Source organism: Phodopus roborovskii, unplaced genomic scaffold (genome assembly GCF_943737965.1).
Source record: "Phodopus roborovskii unplaced genomic scaffold, PHOROB, whole genome shotgun sequence".
Taxonomy (NCBI): Eukaryota; Metazoa; Chordata; class Mammalia; order Rodentia; family Cricetidae; genus Phodopus; species Phodopus roborovskii.
In genome coordinates, this window is record NW_026126524.1 from 617,445 (window position 1) to 638,382 (window position 20,938).

The 20,938-nt window shown below is 36.2% G+C and overlaps 1 protein-coding gene across 2 annotated transcripts in view; it reads right to left on the minus strand.

Moving 5' to 3' along the window:
• The window catches only part of Ccdc18 (coiled-coil domain containing 18), a 91,413-nt gene that overhangs the window by 13,069 nt on the left and 57,406 nt on the right, over positions 1-20,938 (minus strand). For both annotated transcript variants that reach the window (XM_051198028.1, XM_051198025.1), the window contains 7 exons: positions 20,484-20,697; positions 17,700-17,799; positions 16,510-16,626; positions 14,060-14,203; positions 10,762-10,965; positions 7,156-7,293; positions 2,325-2,525 (listed from right to left, as the gene is read on the minus strand). In XM_051198028.1, coding sequence (XP_051053985.1) covers positions 2,325-2,525; positions 7,156-7,293; positions 10,762-10,965; positions 14,060-14,203; positions 16,510-16,626; positions 17,700-17,799; positions 20,484-20,697 — 1,118 coding nt within the window. The remainder of the gene's footprint in view (positions 1-2,324; positions 2,526-7,155; positions 7,294-10,761; positions 10,966-14,059; positions 14,204-16,509; positions 16,627-17,699; positions 17,800-20,483; positions 20,698-20,938) is intronic.

The following is a 20,938-nucleotide window of genomic DNA, read 5'->3' on the forward strand; positions in this document are numbered from 1 at the left end:
TAGCTTTAAACTCACCATGTATCCACCAACCATGACCCTGAGTTCCTGAGCCTCATGTCTCCACCTTCCAATTGCTGAGATCACAGGTATACAACAGTTCATCTGGTTTTATAGTGCCAGGAATCAAAATCAGGACTTTGTGCATGCACCAACTGAACTACATTCCCACAGCTACTCACACCTCTTCTAATTGCCACAATTACATCTTCTGAGCTCTTAGATTATTATTAGCCTTTATTCTTTCCCTTCTGTCTGTTCTCTTTAGTTAAGATATTAGAGCTAGCTAAGGTAGATGTTGAAAACAGCTTTCAACCATGAAAGAAATTCTGTTTCAGAACTAGTATCACTCTACATTAGCTATATTAATTAATCATAATATATCTTCTAAGATTTCTTTATCTATGGTTTACTTAAGAACTGCTACTATTTAGATGGCTGGAAAGATGGTTCAGCAGATAAGAACACTTGCTGCTCTTGCAGAGGAACTGGGTTTGGTTGGTAACACCCACAAAGGCTTCAACCATCCATTACTCCAGTTCTAGGGAGTCTTTTTCTGTCTTCTGTCTCTGTGAACACTACATGGTGCACATATAGATATGCAGGCAAAATGCTCATACACAAAAGAAAAAAAAACTTTTTGTTTGTTTTTTTGAGACAGGGTTTCTCTGTTTAAACCCTGGCTGTCCTGGAACACACTCTGTAGACACAATTTTTTTTTTTTAAAGAAATGTTATCATTTAATCAATTTTGGCAATTTCATTAATAGCCAAACTTAAAATGTGAATGATTGCCTCGAGCAATCAAATTGCACAGTTCTCATGGACAATATCTAGTAAACAAAAATAATTACTGTAACTAGGCATACAATGTAGAATATTTAATTTTTGAAGATTTTTTTTTTCGCAATGAAGATTTGAAATTTTGTGTAAATTGTATAAACTTCTAGAACACCAGAAAAAAAAGTGCTTGACCAGGGGTTCAGTGTAGGACCTTATATATGCTGGTTAAGTGTTCTATCCCTGAGCTATAACCCACAACAATAGACATCATCTTAATAATAACACTAATAATGTGCTCATTTCCTTTTTTGTTTTTCAAGACATGGTTTTTCTGGCTGTCCTGGAACTTGATTTGTACACCAGGCTGGCCTTAAACTCATAGCACCACCTGCCTTCCTACCAAATGCTGGGATTATATGCGTGTACCACCACCACTTGGCCAGTGTAGTCATTCTTAACAGACATACACATACACAGTGTTTAGCCTAAACACTCTATTAATGCAGAGCACTGTATCCAGAGCACCTTGCACATTAAGCACAGGCTCTGCAACTGAACTCTAGTGACAGGTCCTAAATTCTAGATTATATCTATTCATAAGTACCTAGTACTATAAATATAAACTGTATTATAAAAGAAGATGAGTTATTCAGTTCAGTACAGAACTAGAAATACATGTAAGGTATTAGTTGATTTTATTTCTTTTTCAATAACTTCTATTTTGCTACCACTCTTATTTTGTAAAGGGCAGTTTTAAATGAGTATTTAAGCATCTCTACTATTAATTTAAAATTGTAGTGATATATTATTTATGATTTAATAAAGCTTGCCTAAAGGATCAGAATGCAAAGCCAGAGGCAGATGGATCTCTGACTTCAAAGTTACACAGGGCTACAAGAGAATGAATCAGTCTAAAAGAGAAACAGAGCTCATCCCTTTAAAACCCCCCCAGCATTAGGGAGGTACATAAGATAGGAGCAGGACATTCAGTATTCAATCTTAGGTAATTAGTCTCCAGTCACTTTGAGGTCAGGATTGCCCCAGCCCTAGTAGAGGTGAGAGAGCTCTCTGGTAGCTTGGCTGCTTTGCTTCTCTTGGATCTTCAGCTTGAATCCCAATATCTGTCTCTGGGTTTTTATTATTTGTGTTACATCAAATACTGCCATAACCAAAGCAGATGAACAGACAGCCTAAGCCATTTTAAAAGTTTTAAAACTCAGTTTATAAAAAGTTCTGAATATATTTTTACTTTAAAATTTCCAAAGGAACTTTACTGATTTTGAAAAATGCTTCAACTTCTTTTGTAAGGCATATCAGTATAAAACCCACTATAGTAAATGTTATTAATGGAAGCAAAATAAATAAATTATTTTGTGCTAATATGACGTATATCATATTGATAATATCTCATCTTTGTCTTCTAAACAAGATGTATTTTCTTTCAAGTAAATAATTGGTCATGAAGACCTCTATAAATAAGAACAAGAAATACAAATCATTTATTTTTCACAAATGTTATTTCATTACTTTTATATGCTTACTTACTTTAATAAGTAAAGCTTCATTGGCAGCTTCAATAACTTCATTCCTGTCTTGAACTTGTTGATGCAAATTGCTTACAGTATCCTGAGCTTCTTCTAATTCTAGTTTTGCTTTCTCTAGTTGTTCATTTAGTTGTTGAACAGAAGTCTTTTGAGAGTCAGCAGAAATCTTCCACTTTGTATGGTTTTCTTGATGTGAAATCATCTTTATAGTCCCAAAATGTAAAAAGAAAACAGGGTGGAGTTGCTTTCAACATTCTAATACTTGCTACTATTATTTTTCCTTAAGAGATCAAATTTATAACCATAAACATCTGATCTCTGCACTAAATGCAAAAAGAAAAGGATATAGTCTTACATTCACTTAACAGTTAACAGTTAACTGGATTTTGATTTACATAAACTACAAAGAAACATTTTAGACAATTGGAGAAATCTGCACACTTCCTGGATAGACATTTGATATAAAGAAAATACTCTCAGAGCTGGTGCACATGTTTTTAATCCCAGCACTCCTGGGGCAACACAGGTGGGTCTCTTTGAATTCTAGGACAGTTTGGTCTACATAGAAAGTTTCAGGACATCCAATGCTTATAGAGATAGAGACTGTCTCAAAAACCAAACAACAAAAAACAAACTAAACTAAAGAAAGGAAGGGAGGAAGAAAAAAGTAAAAAGAAAATTCGGGGGGTGGGGGGGATGGACATCTCTGGCTTCAGGTCATAATATTGGTGGTGGTGAGCAGTAGTGAGCAAATTAAAAATAGATGTTGTTGAGAACAGCAATTATATTTTTGTTCAGAAGTATGCCCCAGGCCACACTGTGGACTGGACCAAATCTCCAAGATCTGCTTGGCATCTTTGGCAAGAAGACATTCTCTGAAGATAGGATACAACTAATGGAGTATTTGGAGAATCCCAAAAAGTCCATCTGGGGAGCAAAAGTGATCTCCAGTCCAGAATCAAGAGTGTGCTGGCTAGTTTTATGTCAGCTTGACACAAGCTAGAGTCACTGGAGAGGACAGAGCCTCGATTAAGAAAATGCCTCCATGAGACTGGGCTATAGAAAAGCCTGTAGGGTAATTTTTCATTAGTGATTTGTGTAGGAGGGCCCAGCTCACTGTGGGTGGGGCCACCCCTGAGCAGATGTTCCTAGGGCAAGTCTTGGGGAGCATAGAAAGCCACCACCTCCATGGCCTGGCACCAGCTCCTGCCTCCAGGTTCCTGCACTGTCTAACTTCCTGTGGTGATGAACAGTGATATGGAACTGTAGGTCAAATAAACCCTTTCCTCTCCTTCTTGCTTTTGGTCATGGTGTTACATCATAGTAATAGTAACCCTAATGAAGGAAAAAAGGCAGACCTAAATTAATCTTAAAAAAGCTACTAAGGAGTAATTGCCAATGCCCTATATATTACAAAACAAATTTCTTATGGCTTTTAATGTATACCATTATTTAATTCAGAAGCCAGAATTAAAATTATGAATAGCTAACAATATTTTTGTTACAGGATATTTGATTACACTATGAATCTTGAGATAGCATTATTTACTGGAAAAATCTGTTTCTAGTTATCCAAGAGCTCTCTACTTCAATACTGTAAATAGGATTAAATAAAGTCAACCATAGGAGGAGCAAGCAACCAGTTGGCAGGAAGTGAACACAGGATTATTAGGAAAAACACAAAGAGTAAGGAGGAGTCAAGAGGACAACTAGAGAGATGCACAGGAAGTAGGAGGAAGGGACATCCAGTTTGAGGGGGGTGGTTGAAGACAGTGAAGAAGGAAGAGGGCTTAGGGGACAAAGGAGATAGAGGAAGGTCAACTGGGTGCTTGCTTTGCCTCACTGAGCTACCAGACTTTCACCCCAGCATCTGGCTCCCAAGTCTTTATTCGTAAAATCAAACAATTGAGAATTTCTTAAAAACAACACATTTTTGTTGGACAGTCCTAATTAAGTAAAAATTGACTTGTAGTAAAGTAGATGTGGTATGTTAAAAAACAAACCAAAATGTTTCTGCTCCAATGAAAATAGCAGAGAAGACGTGTCACTGGTGGACCAAAGCCAGGATAGTTCCTAAAATGCTTTGGCTCTGGGTCTAGGCTTGCATTCTTATTTTATACTCTAAAATCATAAGGTGGGGTGGACAAGCAAGTAAGCTTGGGGTCAGCAGGTTGCTAAGGACAATGACTCAGTGTTTCAGCTGTTTCTCCAGGTTATTGTGTTCCAGCTGGCAAGCGAAATCATGCTTAGCAAATAGGTAATATAAGCAGTGCTTTAATTAAACCACTAAATAAATTAGTATCTAATAATTTCTCTTTTTTACCCTATTATACTTCATTATCACTACTTTCCCTTTTTCAGATTGTATTGGACTTTAGTAATGTTCACCTTTCCCCAAAGATTGGGGGTGTCACCTCAAAGCCTATACTTAATTTATATCATACTTAAATTTATATAACTGGTTTTATATATATATATATATATATTTTTTTTTTTTTTTTTTTTTTAAATACTGGGAAACACCTATTCACTGTCTCAGGACCAAGCAGAACACTCACCTGTATTCAGTGTCCTGGCCTGTTACAGGTAATATGGTTAAACAGCAGGAAGCAACTGTCTACTCTTGAAAATGCCAATTAGAATTCCCTATGCACTGAAAGAACTTTAGTGTAGTTTATGTATAATAACACAAAGAATATTTAACACTTAACAAAAAACAAGTGTTCTCAATTTTTCATTGTGAAAATTCCACTGCAATTTATTAGCCCTTCAATTAGAAATATTTAAAAGTTCAGTTGATAAACTATTGATACATGGATTTAATATCAAAATAGTATGTGATTACAGGGATAGTAGGAAAGTGAGTGAAGGTAGAGATATATTGACCATACTTCCAAAAATACCTAAAATTATCTGGGTTTTATGTCTAGTACAATTACTACCAACATTCCTTTTCATATCCAAATATACTCACTTTAAATAAACAAGTAATTTGTCACAAGTTGATAATTAAATTGAGTAACATATAAAGATTCCATTCATTTTATTATTTATTATTCCATTCATTTTAATGTTTAAATTTTTCTGTAAAAAGCACTCAATATAACCTAAAAAAATCATTCTCATTCCAAAATAACTTTGCAATTATTAATGAGATTTTCCACAAATCTGAAACCTGAATTTTAGGTTGGCTAAGCATTTAAGAAAAAAAATTGCTAAAATTAGTAATCCCTAGAGCTGGTGAGATGCCTTGGTAGTTAAGAGCACTGGGGTTCATTGCCAGTAACAGTTTCAGGACATCCAACCTCCTCTTCTGACTTCCTTAGGAACTGCATACCATATTACACAGAAGTACATTCAGGCAAAACACTCATACACATAAAATTAGGTGAAAACAGACAATTCCTTTTAAAACTATTAATATAATAGCATATCTGCCCTTTCCCAAACAAAAAGGGAGGAGGAGTGGATCAGGGGTGGGGGTAGGAGACTGGGAAGAAAAGGGAGTAGAAATTTCAGCCAGGGAGAAAATAAATAATAGTATACCATCTCATTTTATATATTTACTTATTTATTGGGACTTCTTGAGACACAGTCTCATGTAACCCAAACTGGCCTTAAGACCTTACTATGCACAAGGATGACCTTGAATCTCTGTTTCTCTCAAATAACAGGCATGTACAAGTGTGCCTGGCTCAGCCCAATCATTTTATATAGAAACAACACACACACACTTTAAACTAAAATATGGTTAACATCAAATAGAAAAAAATATTTTACACAAATTATATATATTTATCATACTTAAAAAACACTAAAACCTCTTTTAAAAATATTTTATTTTTAACGTGTGTGTGTGTGTGTGTGTGTGTGTGGTGTGTGTGTGTGTGTGTGTGTGTGTATGCGTGCCTGCCTGCCTGCCTGTATAAACAGGTTAACAAATGCTTGCAAAAGCCAGAGGCATGAGATCTACAGGCACTGAGTTATGGTTGGTGTGAGCCACTGATATAGGTGCTGAGCACCAAACTTGTGTCCTTTGAAGGGAAGTTATGTTTCCAACCCTAAATTTCATTTTATTTTTTAATTTACATGTATGAGTATGTGCCTGGTGTCCATGGAGGTCAGAAAATGGTGTCAAACCATCTTGGAACTAGAGTTATATATAGACAATGGTGAGCTGCTATTTGGGTGCTGGGAAATGAACCAATGTTGTGGGATACGGAACAGTTTAGCCAGTGACTTTTGAGGCAGCAAGCCCTAAAACGTGGTCTTTGCCTGCCTACATGACATATAAGCTTAGGGAGACAACCAATAAAACAGTTCCAACCCTGCTTCAGTAACTTACTACCAGACCAGAGGTTAGTAATTACAAAGTATTCTACAGTGTTTTTACATCACATAAAATGGTTTGTTTATGCCTGTAATTATTTCCAGTTTGGTTTTCACAAGTTCCACAATCAACAATAAGTCAGACTCTAAGAACTTCACATATAGTAATTAATTTATTCCCATGAAGTCCTATGAGAGAGCTATAATCATTACACTTATCTTGGAGAGGTTAAATAACTTAGCCAAGGTCATACAGTTATCAAACAGGGTTTAGATTCAGGATGACTGCCTCAAGAACTAGACCTCTTAACTCTAGAGGACATTAATTAGCCTTTTAAATGAAAGGATATAAAAAAAAAGTGCAAAGTATGTATTTAGCTTAAAACGAAGATCAGAATATACCAATTTATAATGCACACTTCAAGAATTAGACTCATAGTTTCATCCTAGTAGGTCAATTCATTTTACAGGGGTCTACTGACACTAATCGTATTTTTCTTTACCTCCATATGATAAGCTTCTTTCAGAGATTCTACTTCTGAGGATAATTTCTTTATTTCTGCTTGCATCCTTGCTTCTAAATGAGCTTCACGTACTTGAGATGCCCCTAGTTCTTCAGCCAAACGATTTCCATGTGCTTCCTTAAAAACGACATGTTGAAGAAAAGTTATATAGGTAACTTATTTGGTTTATTATAGCTAAATGAATTCAGTGCCTTAATGGGAACAAGCTAGTCTCTATGTACCAAACTAGCTTTGTTTTTTAAAGATTTATTTTATGTATACGTGTGCTCTATTGATTTTATACCAGAAGAGGGCATCAAATCTCACTACAGATGGCTGTGAGCCACCATGTGGTTTCTTAGAATTGACCTCAGGACCTCTGAAGAGCAGCCAGTGTGCTCTGTAACTCTGAGCCATCACTCTAGCCCATCAAGTTAACTTATTATATGGTATATTTTAAAATATAGACATTTCAGAGAAGACAAAAAGAAGACATTGGTACATCATTTGCTATGTAAGTTCACTAACCTGTGGTGATAAACTGTTTATGATTTATTAAAACCACTGGAGATCAAAACAGCCGAGCAGCCATATTCTAAGTAGCAAAGTTAGCCATAGAAGCCAGGCACACACATTGAATCCCAGGACTCAGGATTAAGAAGTAAATGGAACTCTGAGTCCAAGACCACCCTAGGCTACTGAAGAATGAATCAGAGCTCACATATTTAATCCCAAGATTTGAGAGGTATAACAGGTAGAGGCATTCAGTCTGAGAAGCAGTTTCTAGCCACATTGCAGGGAGCATAGCAGTCTGAGTGAATCTGAGGAGCAGTGAAGTCGGGAGCAGTCTGAGGATCACCCCTTATGCCTGAGCTGAGGTAAAGGTAAGAGCTACTGGCTGGCTGCTTTGCTTTTCTGATCTTCAGCTTGAAGCTTGAACCCTAATAATATCAGTCACTGGGTCTTTTATTTATTGTGTTACACTAACCAGTGCTTTCTGTGAAACAGAGACCTATAAAATACTAACTTGGCAAATAATTATCTCTACTTTGGCAGATAGCAGCCTGCTCTCAGTTTTCTGTGTGTTTTGTTTGTTTGTTTGTTTGTTTTTGTTTTTTCCCCATCATATGGATTATTTGCTTTTTACAAGAATGATTTCTACTCTTTTTTTTTTTTTTTTTTAATCTCTAGGGATGTTTTGGCCTGAATATATGTGTGTACACAACTTGTGTGCTTGGTACCCATGGAAGCCAGAAGTGAGTGTTGTATCTCTTGGAAGTAGAGCTATAGGTAGTTGTTAGATGGATAGTTATTAGCCACCATGTAGATGCTGGGAATTGAAACCAGGTCCTCTGAAGGCCAATCAGCTAGTGCTCTTAACTGCTGAGCCATCTCTTACCCTGTTATGCATTTTTAACCCAAATTAGTAAGTACAAGTTGTTCTCCCCTTGAGTGAAAGATGTCTTGTTTTCTGTTGTTTTACTTCTGCAGTTTCAACAATCTGCACTCAACTACAGTCCAAAGATGATAAATACGAAGTTACAGAAATAATGTATAGGTTTAAAACTATGGGCTGTTCTGAGCAGCCTGATGACATGAATCACCTGTTTGTCCAGCATGGCCACACTGTTTCTATGTGCCTGTTTATTGGTTATCATGGTATCAGAATACCTGTGTTCCAGGAACGCTCCTTTTATTTAATAATGGCCCAGAAGTGCCTGTCTTGAAGAGGATAGTACGTGTATATAGGGCTCAATAGCATATGTGGTTTCATACATCTACTTTGAAATGTGCATCTGTCATGGATAAGGGGAAACACTGATGAAATATGTATGGAAATCTGTTAAAAGTTTTGAAACAGCTCAACAAGAGTTACAAGCATCTCCTACCCAATTAGAACCAGTCAAAACTGTTATAAACTACTTCGGAAGCAACGCATTCCCCCAATACCAACACCAGATATTCTATTATTTTAATTCTCCCTCTACTTGAAAGAAACTAAAATACATAATATGGAATGAGTATGCCTTATGTATGCCTTATGTAAATAAAATTCAAATCAGATTATTGATAAAAAAAGAATTAAGGTTTGACCCAAGCCAAAAGATAAACACGAATCTATATTTAGTTTGGGATTAAAATATATTATAAAATGTTCAATTTAAGTATTCTCTCATTTAAACTCATTTTGAGAAGTGAGTTTAGCTTATCAAATAAAACAAATTATACTAAACTCAGAAACTATCAAAGAACAGAACTGAGATAAAAGTAGACAACTTCCTCCTTTTTTTATGTAAACACCCAAATATCTGTTATATTGCTAATAAATTTTCCTATATATTAATTGCTCTAATAACCCAGAAATGTGAATAAAATTATAACTAAACCCCACAAAAACTAAAGGTAAAAATGTTTTAGCTATATTTTTTATGATGAATTAGTGTAAGAGAAAGCAGAAAACCTATAAGAATTTCCAGAATAAAAATAAACACTTTTCTCAAGGTCTAAGTATTAACCCAAGCATATCAATCTAAATACTCTGTAAATGAGTTGCTAACTTCTAGGGAAGTAAATATTTTGTTTTGTTTTTCAAGACAGGGTTTTTCTGTGTAGCTTTGGAGCCTGTCCTGGAACTCACTCCATAGACCAGGCTGGCCTCCAACTCACAGAGATACATCTGTCTCTGCCTCCTGAATACTGGAATTAAAGGTGTGCAAGAAATAAAATTTTTAATATACTTTGCCATCACAGAGCATCTGAACTGAAGTTTTTGTAACAGTTAAAATTTTTTGACAGTTTTTACTTACAAAATGGCTCAAACATTTACAAATCTAAAAATGCTAAATAACTCAATTTATTGAGAACTTGTATAGCCAGAGTACATTTATGAAGAGTTTTTATTGAAATATTATAAAGAATTTAAAACCTAAGTTAAACTTTTTCTTAAAAAAAAAAGTGGTAATATGTAGTTAACATAAAGGTAACAACATTTTAGATAGTGCCCCACAATGTAGCCTAGGCTAGCCTCCAACTAGAGATTTCCCTGATTCAGCTGCCTAAGTGCTGGAATTACAAATGTGGTCTGCCACAGCTGGCCTTACTATTTTAATCATTTTTAAGTATACAATCTGGTAACATTAAATATATCCATACTGTACAAAATAAAAAGGTTAAACACTGGTGGTTTAGTGATAAGCATTACTATCTGCCTTCTTTTAAAAAGGAGTTAAAATTTGAGGCTGGAGAAATGGCTCAGAGGTTAAGAGCACTGACTGGCCAAGCACTGGTGGCGCATGCCTTTAGTCCCAGCACTTGGGAGACAGAGGCAGGCGGATTTCTGTGAGTTCGAGGCCAGCCTGATCTACAATTCCAGAACAGGCCCCAAAGCTACACAGAGAAACCCTGTCTCAAAAAACAAACAAACAAACAAAGGGCACTGGCTGCTTTCCCAGAGGTTCGAGTTCAATTTCCAACAACCACCTATAATGAGATCTGGTACCCTTTTGTGGCCTGCAGGCATACATGAAGGCAGAGCACTGCTTTAATAAAAGGTAGTTAAAATTTAAAAATTCTTCAATAATATAAAATTATTTACAATAGGATTACCTTTTCATTAGAGAGTTGCTTTATATCCTCCAATTCATTAGAGAGCCTTTCTATTTCTCTCTGTGCTTGGACTTCTTGGCGACGAGCCTCCACTAGTTCTGAATGAGAGTTCTGCACTTGCTCCTGGGTGAGCTTCAACTCCTGCCCCAGATCAATGATTTCCTTGTACTGGGTAGCAATGTAGTCCTCCTGTTCTTTCATAGTCTGAAAAGCATGAGGTATAGTTATAAAGTATGTAGCTACAATTTGCTTCTTTGTTTTCATAAGAGAATTTCCCTACAATTACATCTTTACAAACCTCATAATAAGTTAGTATATTTAAAGGCCTTAATGATAGTAAAGTGACAAAAATGTGATAAACTTGGAACTTCAGTCTAGGGATCATAAACCCAGAGCCTCAACATGGTAAGCAAGTGCTCTGCCACTAACACATTTCCAGCCCCTTTTATCAATTTGATTGATTGATTTGGGTTTTTAGAGGCAAAGTTTCTTTTGATAACAGCCTTCGTTGTCCTGGAACTCTTTCTGGTCAGGATGGCCTTGGAACTCACAGAGATCAAGTTGCCTCCACCTCCCTCCCGAGTGCAGGGATTAAAGACGTGTGCCAACACTGCCTGGCCAGACCCTTTTTTGTTTTGTTTTTGCCAATTAAATCAATTTATTAAAATAGTTGACTTAGGCATCTGCAATAGTGACTTCCACCTCCACTCCTGACTCAATACTGAAGTGATCTGTTTAACAATCTCGGAAGGACTGTGTAAGTAAATGAGTCGCTTGTGGGTTCTCATTTGGAAACGATCCCATGTCTTGGAACCTTCACCATAAGGTGTTTTTCTTGTAGTATCCTCAGTGTCTTGGTAGGCATGCACACTGGTCCCTTCACTTTCAGATTCTTTTCCTTTGCGCCTCTGATCAACTTGGCACACACCTTCTCCAGCGACTTCACATTGCGGCTGGTGAGTGTGCTCCAAGGGCTTTAAATGCCATGGTTGTGGCTCAGCTTCCTGACCCACAGGTTCCTTGGCGGGAGCGAACAGATATAAGTCAGGACTGGAGCAGATAGCACGGGGCTCCGCCGAACATACCACCACGCCTCAGAAAGCGGTCAGACTCTCTTTTAAAACTGCATTTTGAGGCTTCTCAAAACTGGTCTCAAATTTGTGGTATGCCTGTCTCAGCAGTCTGAGTAGTTACAATAACAGGCATGTACTTCAACAGCAACAACTTTTTTTTTTTTTTTTTTTTAACTTTGTTGGGGGTCTTGCTATCTTCAGGCTGGTCTAGAAAGACACTGAGTAGTCTGAGCTAACCTTCAACTTGAGATCCTTCTGTCTGAGCCTCCAGAATGCTGAGATTAGAGATAAATGCTGAGATTAGAGAACTATGCCACCACTCTACCTGAAATAGTCTGCATGACTTTAATGTACACATTATATAAACCTTTATCATAATGCATGCAACATTTACAGAAGAGTATCAAATGCCAGAAACAAACAAAACCCTAACATTTGATTATCCAAACTAATTGGGCCATACAGTGAGACCCTGTCTCACAAAACAAGGTGGGTGAGAGGAGGGGAGTTTGCAGCTCAAATGGTGGAGCCTGCTTGACTAACATTCCCCAAAACCTGGGTTCTTGCCTCAGCACCACATAAAGCCAACTATCGTAGCATACAATGTAATTCCAGGACTTGTGGGAGGAGGATACTGGAAGGGTTTAAGGTCATCTACTACACAGGGAGTTCAAAACTAGTCTGTGCTACCTAAGACACTATCTCAATAAATAAATAAATAAATAAATAAATAAATAAATAAATAAATAAATAAATAAGAAAGAAAAGAAAAAGAAATGGTTCCTGAGAAATGACTTCTTGAGGAATAACACCCAAGACTGTCTTCAAGGCCTATATAAAATAAACAAATAATTAAATGTTAGCCTGGAATATAGAATTAAAATTCAGTCTACATAGGGGTTATGGATTCTCTATGAAGGTGAAACTTGTCACTGCATTTATTTATTTATTACCTCTGAAATGTTATTAATCATTTAAAATCCGTAGATGATAAGTTAAGTATTTTTTATCTGGAAACCCTCAAATCCCCCCAAAAAACTTTGTATTAATTTGGCAGAGAAAATTCCACACTATAAAATCATTTGGTAAATAAACTTATTAAATCATCTTCAGATGAGACATATATGGTAAATATGAAACAAATGTATCCAGATTTCAGTAATTTTAAATATATTAAATACTCCAAAATCTAAAGAAACTCAAACTACAAAACAATTCTAACTAAAAATCTTTTGATAAAGGAAGCAAAGTCAGTTCTAATTCAGCACAACGATGGAGGTTAGACAGAGGTGACTTCAAGGAGGAAAAGGGAAAATGCCAGGACTAATCACTAGGGTCCTGGTATCTGGCATAGAGGCCCAGGATATAAATAAATATAATTAACTATGCAAATAACCAGTCATTCAGGGAACCAACATGGTAGGGCCATTAACCATTTACACCTCGCTGTTGTCCAATGGTTCTGTTTGATTAGACTCTGTTTCACTTACATTTATAATTAACTCAATAACTTATGTTTAATATATGATAATATACAGCTCCAGGTAGTCAGGAAACAGGAATGAAAAAGGAAACAAAGTGCCTATAGGGAGAGACATAAGAATCAAGCAATTTGTTATTGCTGAAATTACAAAGTTTTTGACAATGAGAAAGTTATGTCCATTAGCGCTCATAGAAACAAATTCACATTTTAAAGAGACAAGGGTGTTGAATAGATTCAACCATCAATACACATGAAACTGATACCAAGTTACCAAGTAATTATGTTCCTCTGGTAACATAGTGCACTTGGCAGAAATAATACTCAGTTACCATTTGTCTGTTTCTGGGTGAAGTTCCTCACCCAGGACTTGTTAGTATCTATATTTCCAATTCTACTACATAGAATATTTACATATTGGATATTTATTGGTAAAAACATATATTGTGGCTTTACTATGTAAATATAACATGGCAAAGTTAGGGAATACAAGGTACATAAAACAGTGCCTCTGTCTATACCAAAGCCAGCATAATAAAATATTTTTAAAGGTCAAAAGAAATAATAGCATCTGGCACACTTTGTTTTTTTCATTAAAAAAAAATTTTTTTAAACAAATAACTAGTTTTTAAAAACTTAGAGCAGTTTCTGTATTTTAAAAGCAAGGTGCTTTTAAATAGACCCAGGGTGGTTAAAACATATTCATTTCATTACTTTTCTCCTAATTTGAAAGTAATTTGCTTACACTTTCCATTTCTTTCATCCTTTGTTGTGTTCTTTCAGTTTCCTTTTTCAGTTGACTTATCTCCTGTTCATTCTGAAGCATTATAAACTCCTTTTCTCGAAGCTGTTCTTTGGCATTTTGCAACTTTTCATTTAAACTTTCTATCTGAATTTCAAACAGAGGCCCATTATTAACACAACTAAGAAAATATGATTTACTCATAGCTGTGTTCTGAGTCAAACTTCAACCACTTATGTATAAAATATCTTAAAGCAGGAAGAACAAGGAGGTTCACAACAGCAAGTAAGCATTTTGGAGGCTGAGGCAGGAAGGTAATGAGTTCAAAACCAGACTAGACTACACAGAAAGGCCCTATCACAAAAATAACAAAAATCTAAAATCAAATTTTAAAAATTATTTTTCTGGGGCTAAAGAGATGGCACAGTGTTAAGAGCACTCAGTGCTTTTACAGAGGACCTGGGTTCAGTTCCCAACACAGACATGGCAGCTCACAACCATGTGTAACTCCAGTTCTAAGGAATCTAGTGCCCTCTTTTGGCCTTTGAAAGCACTGCATGCATGTGATGCACAAACATAAAGGCAGGCAAAACACCTACTCACATAAAATAAAACTACATGTCTGAACTGTACTTTAATCCCAGCACTTGGGAGACAGACACAGGCAGAGCAGATCTCTGTGAGTTCAAGGCCAGCATGGTCTACAGAATGAGTGCCAGGACAGCCAGGACTATTGTATAGAGAAACCCTGTCTTGAAAAACCTATTTTAAAAAAGGAAAGAAAAATTTGAGTAAAAGAAATAATAAATAAAATAAAGGGGAGAGGGGATAAAGAAGCTATCTTTATAGCTTAAAGGGAAAAAAAAGAAAAATATTAGAAACATGGAATGAGAAAAGCAAGAGATAAAAAATGTGATCACGCAGCAAAAATGTATAAACAAAATTAGAGGACAAATGTAAAACTATATGTTGTTTATAACTAAATAAACAATGTTTATAGTATAATAAAAAGAAGGGGAAACACTAATATAAAAGGGGAGGTGAAGAAAAGCATTTAATAAAATGACAAGGCATTGGAGTAGTTTCTTTCTGGGTCCTCTAGTATTGAAGTCTACCAGGCAGAATTAACTCTCTTTTCTTTTGTACTATTCAAACAGACCTTGGGACCAGTGAAAAGTCAGTTGTACAAGGCTGCATTTACTCTAGGGATTGCTTTTTTTATTTTTTTATTATTTTTTTAAATATCAAAAGTCACTTCTGGCTGCACTTAAGTTTTGTAGCTTATAAACCAGGCAGGCTCAGAAACTCCAAAGACTTCCCTGTTTGTGGTCCCTAGAGTTGCTACTAATTCTCCTGAAACTTGGCTAGTCCAAGTTTCCAACCCTGTTCAACATTAACTGCCCCACAGGAGGAAGGATCCTCTGGAAACAGCTTCCAAGGAACCTGAACTCCAGCTTACAGTCCTGCTAGTGGAAACAACGTAAGAAATGCATCCCTGCCTCAGAGTAACTCTTCAGTTACCCAAGATGTTGTAGTCTGCTCCCCACCAGAGACAGGACAAAAGTACTATACCCATAGACCAAGCCTCCCACCACATAACTGAGTTCTCCATGTGTTATCCTGTTCATCTTGCCTAAATGCTACTGTCCCACCCAGACACTGTGGCCACAAGGTTCCCTGACTTGGTGGTGTTCATTGTTTTCTGGTGTTCAGAGCAGCTAGTCCTCCTCTGGCACCTACCTTATAGCCCTATGTTTCTTTTCCAATGATTACTTGTCATACTTGAGGAACCAAATATCCCAACTTCATTTAAGGCTTATGAGAAAAACGGGCTTGTCCTATGGCTATAAACACTATTCTCTCTTTCTCCTTTTTAAATTCTTTTTCCCCATTCACTTTTACATTAGCATTCCTTGGCTTATTCTATGAATGAATCTGACACGTCCTCCCATGGGCAAACATTTCAATCACTATTTATACAAATGCACTAAACAAATGTGAAACAGTTTTATAATTTTAAGGGTAATAAATATATAAGATAAAAAAATAGAACCCAAAGTTTCCTTCCCACAGGATTTGTTCAATTAGGTTCTAGAATTACTTGTACATCCTCCAAGAAATATTTTATAGCTATTCAAACATGTACATAGGATACAAATATAGATACATTGATGTAAGATATTACAATCAAAATAACACTGAGAAGAACATAAATATTAAGTAGAATGTACAAGATTAATAATTATACAATCTTTCTATCATGTGCATGCTATAAAGACACCCCAGGTATGTGCACTGGCTTCTGTGGGATCCCTAGACATAGGAATTCAAGGCCAGTTTGGGCAGCACATGACATGCATCATCACAGACAAGAAAAACACTGTACGAATGCTATATACACCCATGGTACTGATTCTTAAACAATTTAAAATATGAAATTTTAAAATAATTACCTGCTTGTTGCATTCTTTAAATTCTAATTCTGATTTCTCCAGAGCACCCTCTAGTTTAATTATTTTTTGCTCCATTTCTCCTCTGTGCTCACGAATAGTCATATCCAAATGTGTAACCTAAATATTAGTATCAAGGTTCAAGGTGGTTGCTCAATTTTATTGTAATGCAAACATTTTGTAGATGGATATACTTTTTTATATATATATATATTTAAGTTTGAAACAAGCATGTTTTAAATGTCAATCCCAGTTCCCATATACTCCTATCCTCCCCTGTGTCCCCCCACCAATCCCCATCCCATCCCCTATCTGCTTCCCAGGGAGGGTGAGGCCTTCCATGGGGGATCTTCAAAGTCTGTCATATCATTTGGAGCAGGGCCCAGGCCCTCCCACCATGTGTCTAGGCTGAGAGAGTATCCCTCTATATGGAATGGGCTCCCAAAGTCCATTTGTATACCAGAGATAAATACTGATCCACTACCAGAGGTCCCTACCTGCCCAGTCCTCCTAACTGACACCACCTGTTCAGGGAATATGGCTCGGTCAGTCCTATGCTGGTTTGCCAGCTATCAGACGGGGGTCCATGAGCTCCCCATTGTTCAGGTCAGCAGTTTCTGTGGGTTACTGTAGCCTGGTCTTGACCCCTTTTCTCATCACTCCTCCCTGTCTGCAACTGGATTCCAGGAGTGGTTGGATGTACTTTTACAACCGGTACTTTTACCAACAAATGATAAGCTTATTCTAAATAAAGTAGGGACTTGAATCCTATATGTATTATATGTTATAGAAACTTAAAATGTATAATAAGAGAAAATTATTCAGGTTTCAATTTATATTGGAATAAAAACTACTAAATAATGCCTTGTTTCTCCAACATTTAGTTCACAGTAACATGTTCAACCACATGTTCTTTGATACAGAATAAAAAAGATCTAAAGGGTATCAGGTGAACTCTTATGCTCAAAAATACTGGTCAGGCTGAGCTGTGGTTTAGTGATACAGAACTTACCTTCCTTTTTAGTTCCCAGGGAGACAAACAAGTCTTCCAGCCAAGAATCTATATTGCCAGCATTTGGGCCAACCTGGACAAACAGCAAGTTTGTCTAAAAAAAATTGATGACTTCTAAAACCCTTCAAAATTGTCCCATGGTAGAAATTTTTATTCAAATATTATTAGAAAAAAAAACAACCTGAGCTGCTCTTTGCTTTAGCTCCCAATTTCTCTCCTTAAGTGCCTGATCCATTTCAACAAGTTCTTGTTTTTTGTCTTCAATCTCCATCTTACATTCTCTAAAATTGTCAAAAGAAAAAGATCAAAACAGATAATGTGACTACTATAATTTTTAAAGGTAAGTAAACTGAGTTATTGTTTCCCATAAATTAAAATCAATAGAATATTTGTTAATTCAGATTGAATGGACACAAATCAAAAGAATAATGTATTTTTAAAAAAATGACTGAAAATAAAAGTTAACTCTCACAGAAATGGGTTCCCTGGAATAATTTGGCTAGTCAATAGCTAATTATTGTGAGGTCTTATCTTAATATATAAGGTGCAGGGGAACTGAGGAAGACATACAACATCACTCTGACCTTTCCCTGCATCCACACATACCATGTGCTCCCAAATATAGGAATATGCATAATATTCATCATGCACACATACATGCACACCAAAACAAAACACAGCAAAAGCAGTATGAAATGAGGCCAGGAAAATAGGAACGTGATCATATAGGGCTTTATATGCTAAAGGCTTGGAGCTTTTGAAAACCATGCTCTATGGTAAAAAAAAAAACATGCATAAAATACCCTATTAGTCATTTTATAGTACATAATTCAACTCAATTAACTATATTCACAATGTTATGCAGCCATGACCATTATCTGTTTGCAGATATCTGTTTTTTTTTTTTTTTTTAACCACAAAAGAAAATCTCATTATCTTTCAGGGATTATTTTTTTGTTTGTTTGTTTTCTGCTGTTATCTCCTCCTCTAGCTCCTGGCAACCACTAATCTTTACTCTCTTTATGGACTTACCAGCTTCATATAAACATGTGTCTAGCTTGTCTGTTTTAGCATAATGTTCTTAGGGTTCAACCTACTATAAAGCACGGATTACCATTATTTTACTGCTTTTTCTCATTAAATAATACTCTTATATCATATATCATATTTTATCCATTCATCATTGGTGGCCAGTTGGTTTCTTGCCACATTTTTGGCTATTGGGAAAAGAGGTGCTAAGAACATTTGTGTACTTCTTGTTAAAATAACTATTTTCAATGCTTTTAGATATATGACTAAGAAATTATTATGCTAAATGATAATAACCACTTTTTCTTACTACCAGCAATGTATGAGAATTTCATTTCTATACATACATCCCAATACTTGACATTTTCTGGGTTTTTTTTTTTTTTTTTGTTTTTTGTTTTTTGCCTGATGTACTGGATAAAGAAATTAAGATTTTACTGAGAATGTTTTAGAAAGCTGCTAGAAGTATAAACTGGGTGTTGGTGGTACATGGCTTTAATCCCAGCTCTTGGGAGGCAGAGGCAGGCGGATCTCTATGAGATCGAGGCCAGCCTGGTCTACATATCGAGTTCCAGGGCAGATTCCACAAAGCAATACAGAGAAACCCTGCCTCAAAAAACAATACAAAACAACAACAAAAAAAGTCTAAATAGAAATCAATATGATTTATGTTTGAAATCAGAAACATAATAAATCCTGTGGAAAACGGACTATTAAATCAAGAACATAAAGAACCCACTACAAAGAGATAGCCATACACCATAAATAAACAATGATAGACTATGGGTAGTGGTAACAGAAGTCAATAGATTTTAGAATATGTTTTAGAAATAAGGTGGGCAAGACTGGGTAGTACAATAGAAAGGAGGACAATTCTACAGACTTCCAGTTTGATTGATTATATTAGAAACACAGGAAGGGCAGAGTTATAAGAAAACATATGAATGTGTTTGGCTGAGTTTGAGATGATTCTTAAAATATCCATTACGGAGGGTTGGCAAGATGGTTCAACAGGTAAATGCACTTGTCACCAAGCTTGATAACCTGATTTAATCCCTAAGACCAAAATGGTAGAAAGAAATGATTGTCATAATGTGTCCTTTAACTTCCATGTGTGCATCATGATACATGTCACACATCCACCCATGTGCACACAAAATAAATGAGTAAAAATTCAATAAGATCCAGCTTAGTTTTTCCCCTGCAGATCTTCCCAGCCTTCCCTTATAGCCTACCTCCATTCCTTTGTGTCAGCCACTGATAATCTAGAGACACCCTCTGCCAGAGACCAATGGTGTCCATTTCTAGTAGGGACTGAAGTAGGAAGTACTCTCTATCTTTCCTGTCCTCCATTACAATCCCTCCATTCTCACCCTCAGCTCTGTAGCAGCCTGCTTGCCCCTCCTTGCCATCCAAACATAAATCTACACATCTATGGACACCTGAAGCCAGAAATACATACTGGAAAAAAGATAGCATCTTCAACAAAGGATGCTGGTAGACTAGATGGTTGTGTGTAGAAAAATATAAATATATCCATATTTATCACTCCATACATCACAATGAATCAAAAACCTCAGCATAAATCCATATACTCCAAATCTGACAGAAGAGAATGTGGGGAACAGGTTTGAACTCACTGGCACAAGAAAACATTTTATGATGAAACTGATCAAAGAATGAGTGCAGAGGTATTAGGAGCTAAAAGCAACATCTCTCACTTGGTTAGATGGATCATGGGATGGTCAAAACCAACCAACCAACCAACCAACCAACCAACCAAACAAACACAAACCACAAAATCCAAAACAGAATGAAACAAAAGCAATTGTTGGACCGTTTAGAGTTCAATAACAATTTTTGTTGTATGGTCCAATGACCCAAAATAGTCAGAGATATCTGTAATGATGGTATCATTTCTTATTATTTAACTTACCTAAGTTCAGCGGTGAGATCCTTTATTGTAAGGTATTTCTCCTCTAACGATAACTGAGCCTTTTGTAGTACATCTCTCAATTCCTGTAGTTGTCTTAAGGTACTTTTCAATTCTCCATGAGCATTCTGTAGTTCAGTTTCTAGTGCTTCCCGTTTCTGAATGATTTCTGTTAGTTCAGCATCAGTGTGGTGCTGCAACCTTTCTAATTCCTTCACTATTAAGAATACAAAATCATTTAAGAACTACATGTAACCCATTTTTATTAAGAACTTTATGAATAAACATAATTAAGGATATTCAAGGGGCTGGGAAGATGGTTCAGTTAGTAAAATGCCAGCCCTACAATCATAAGGAGCTGAGGTTAGATGCCAATCACCCATACAAAAGACTGTATTTGTAAACACTTAAGTGCTGGTGGAGACAGATAGCTGGAGCTCATTAGCTAGTTAGTCCTG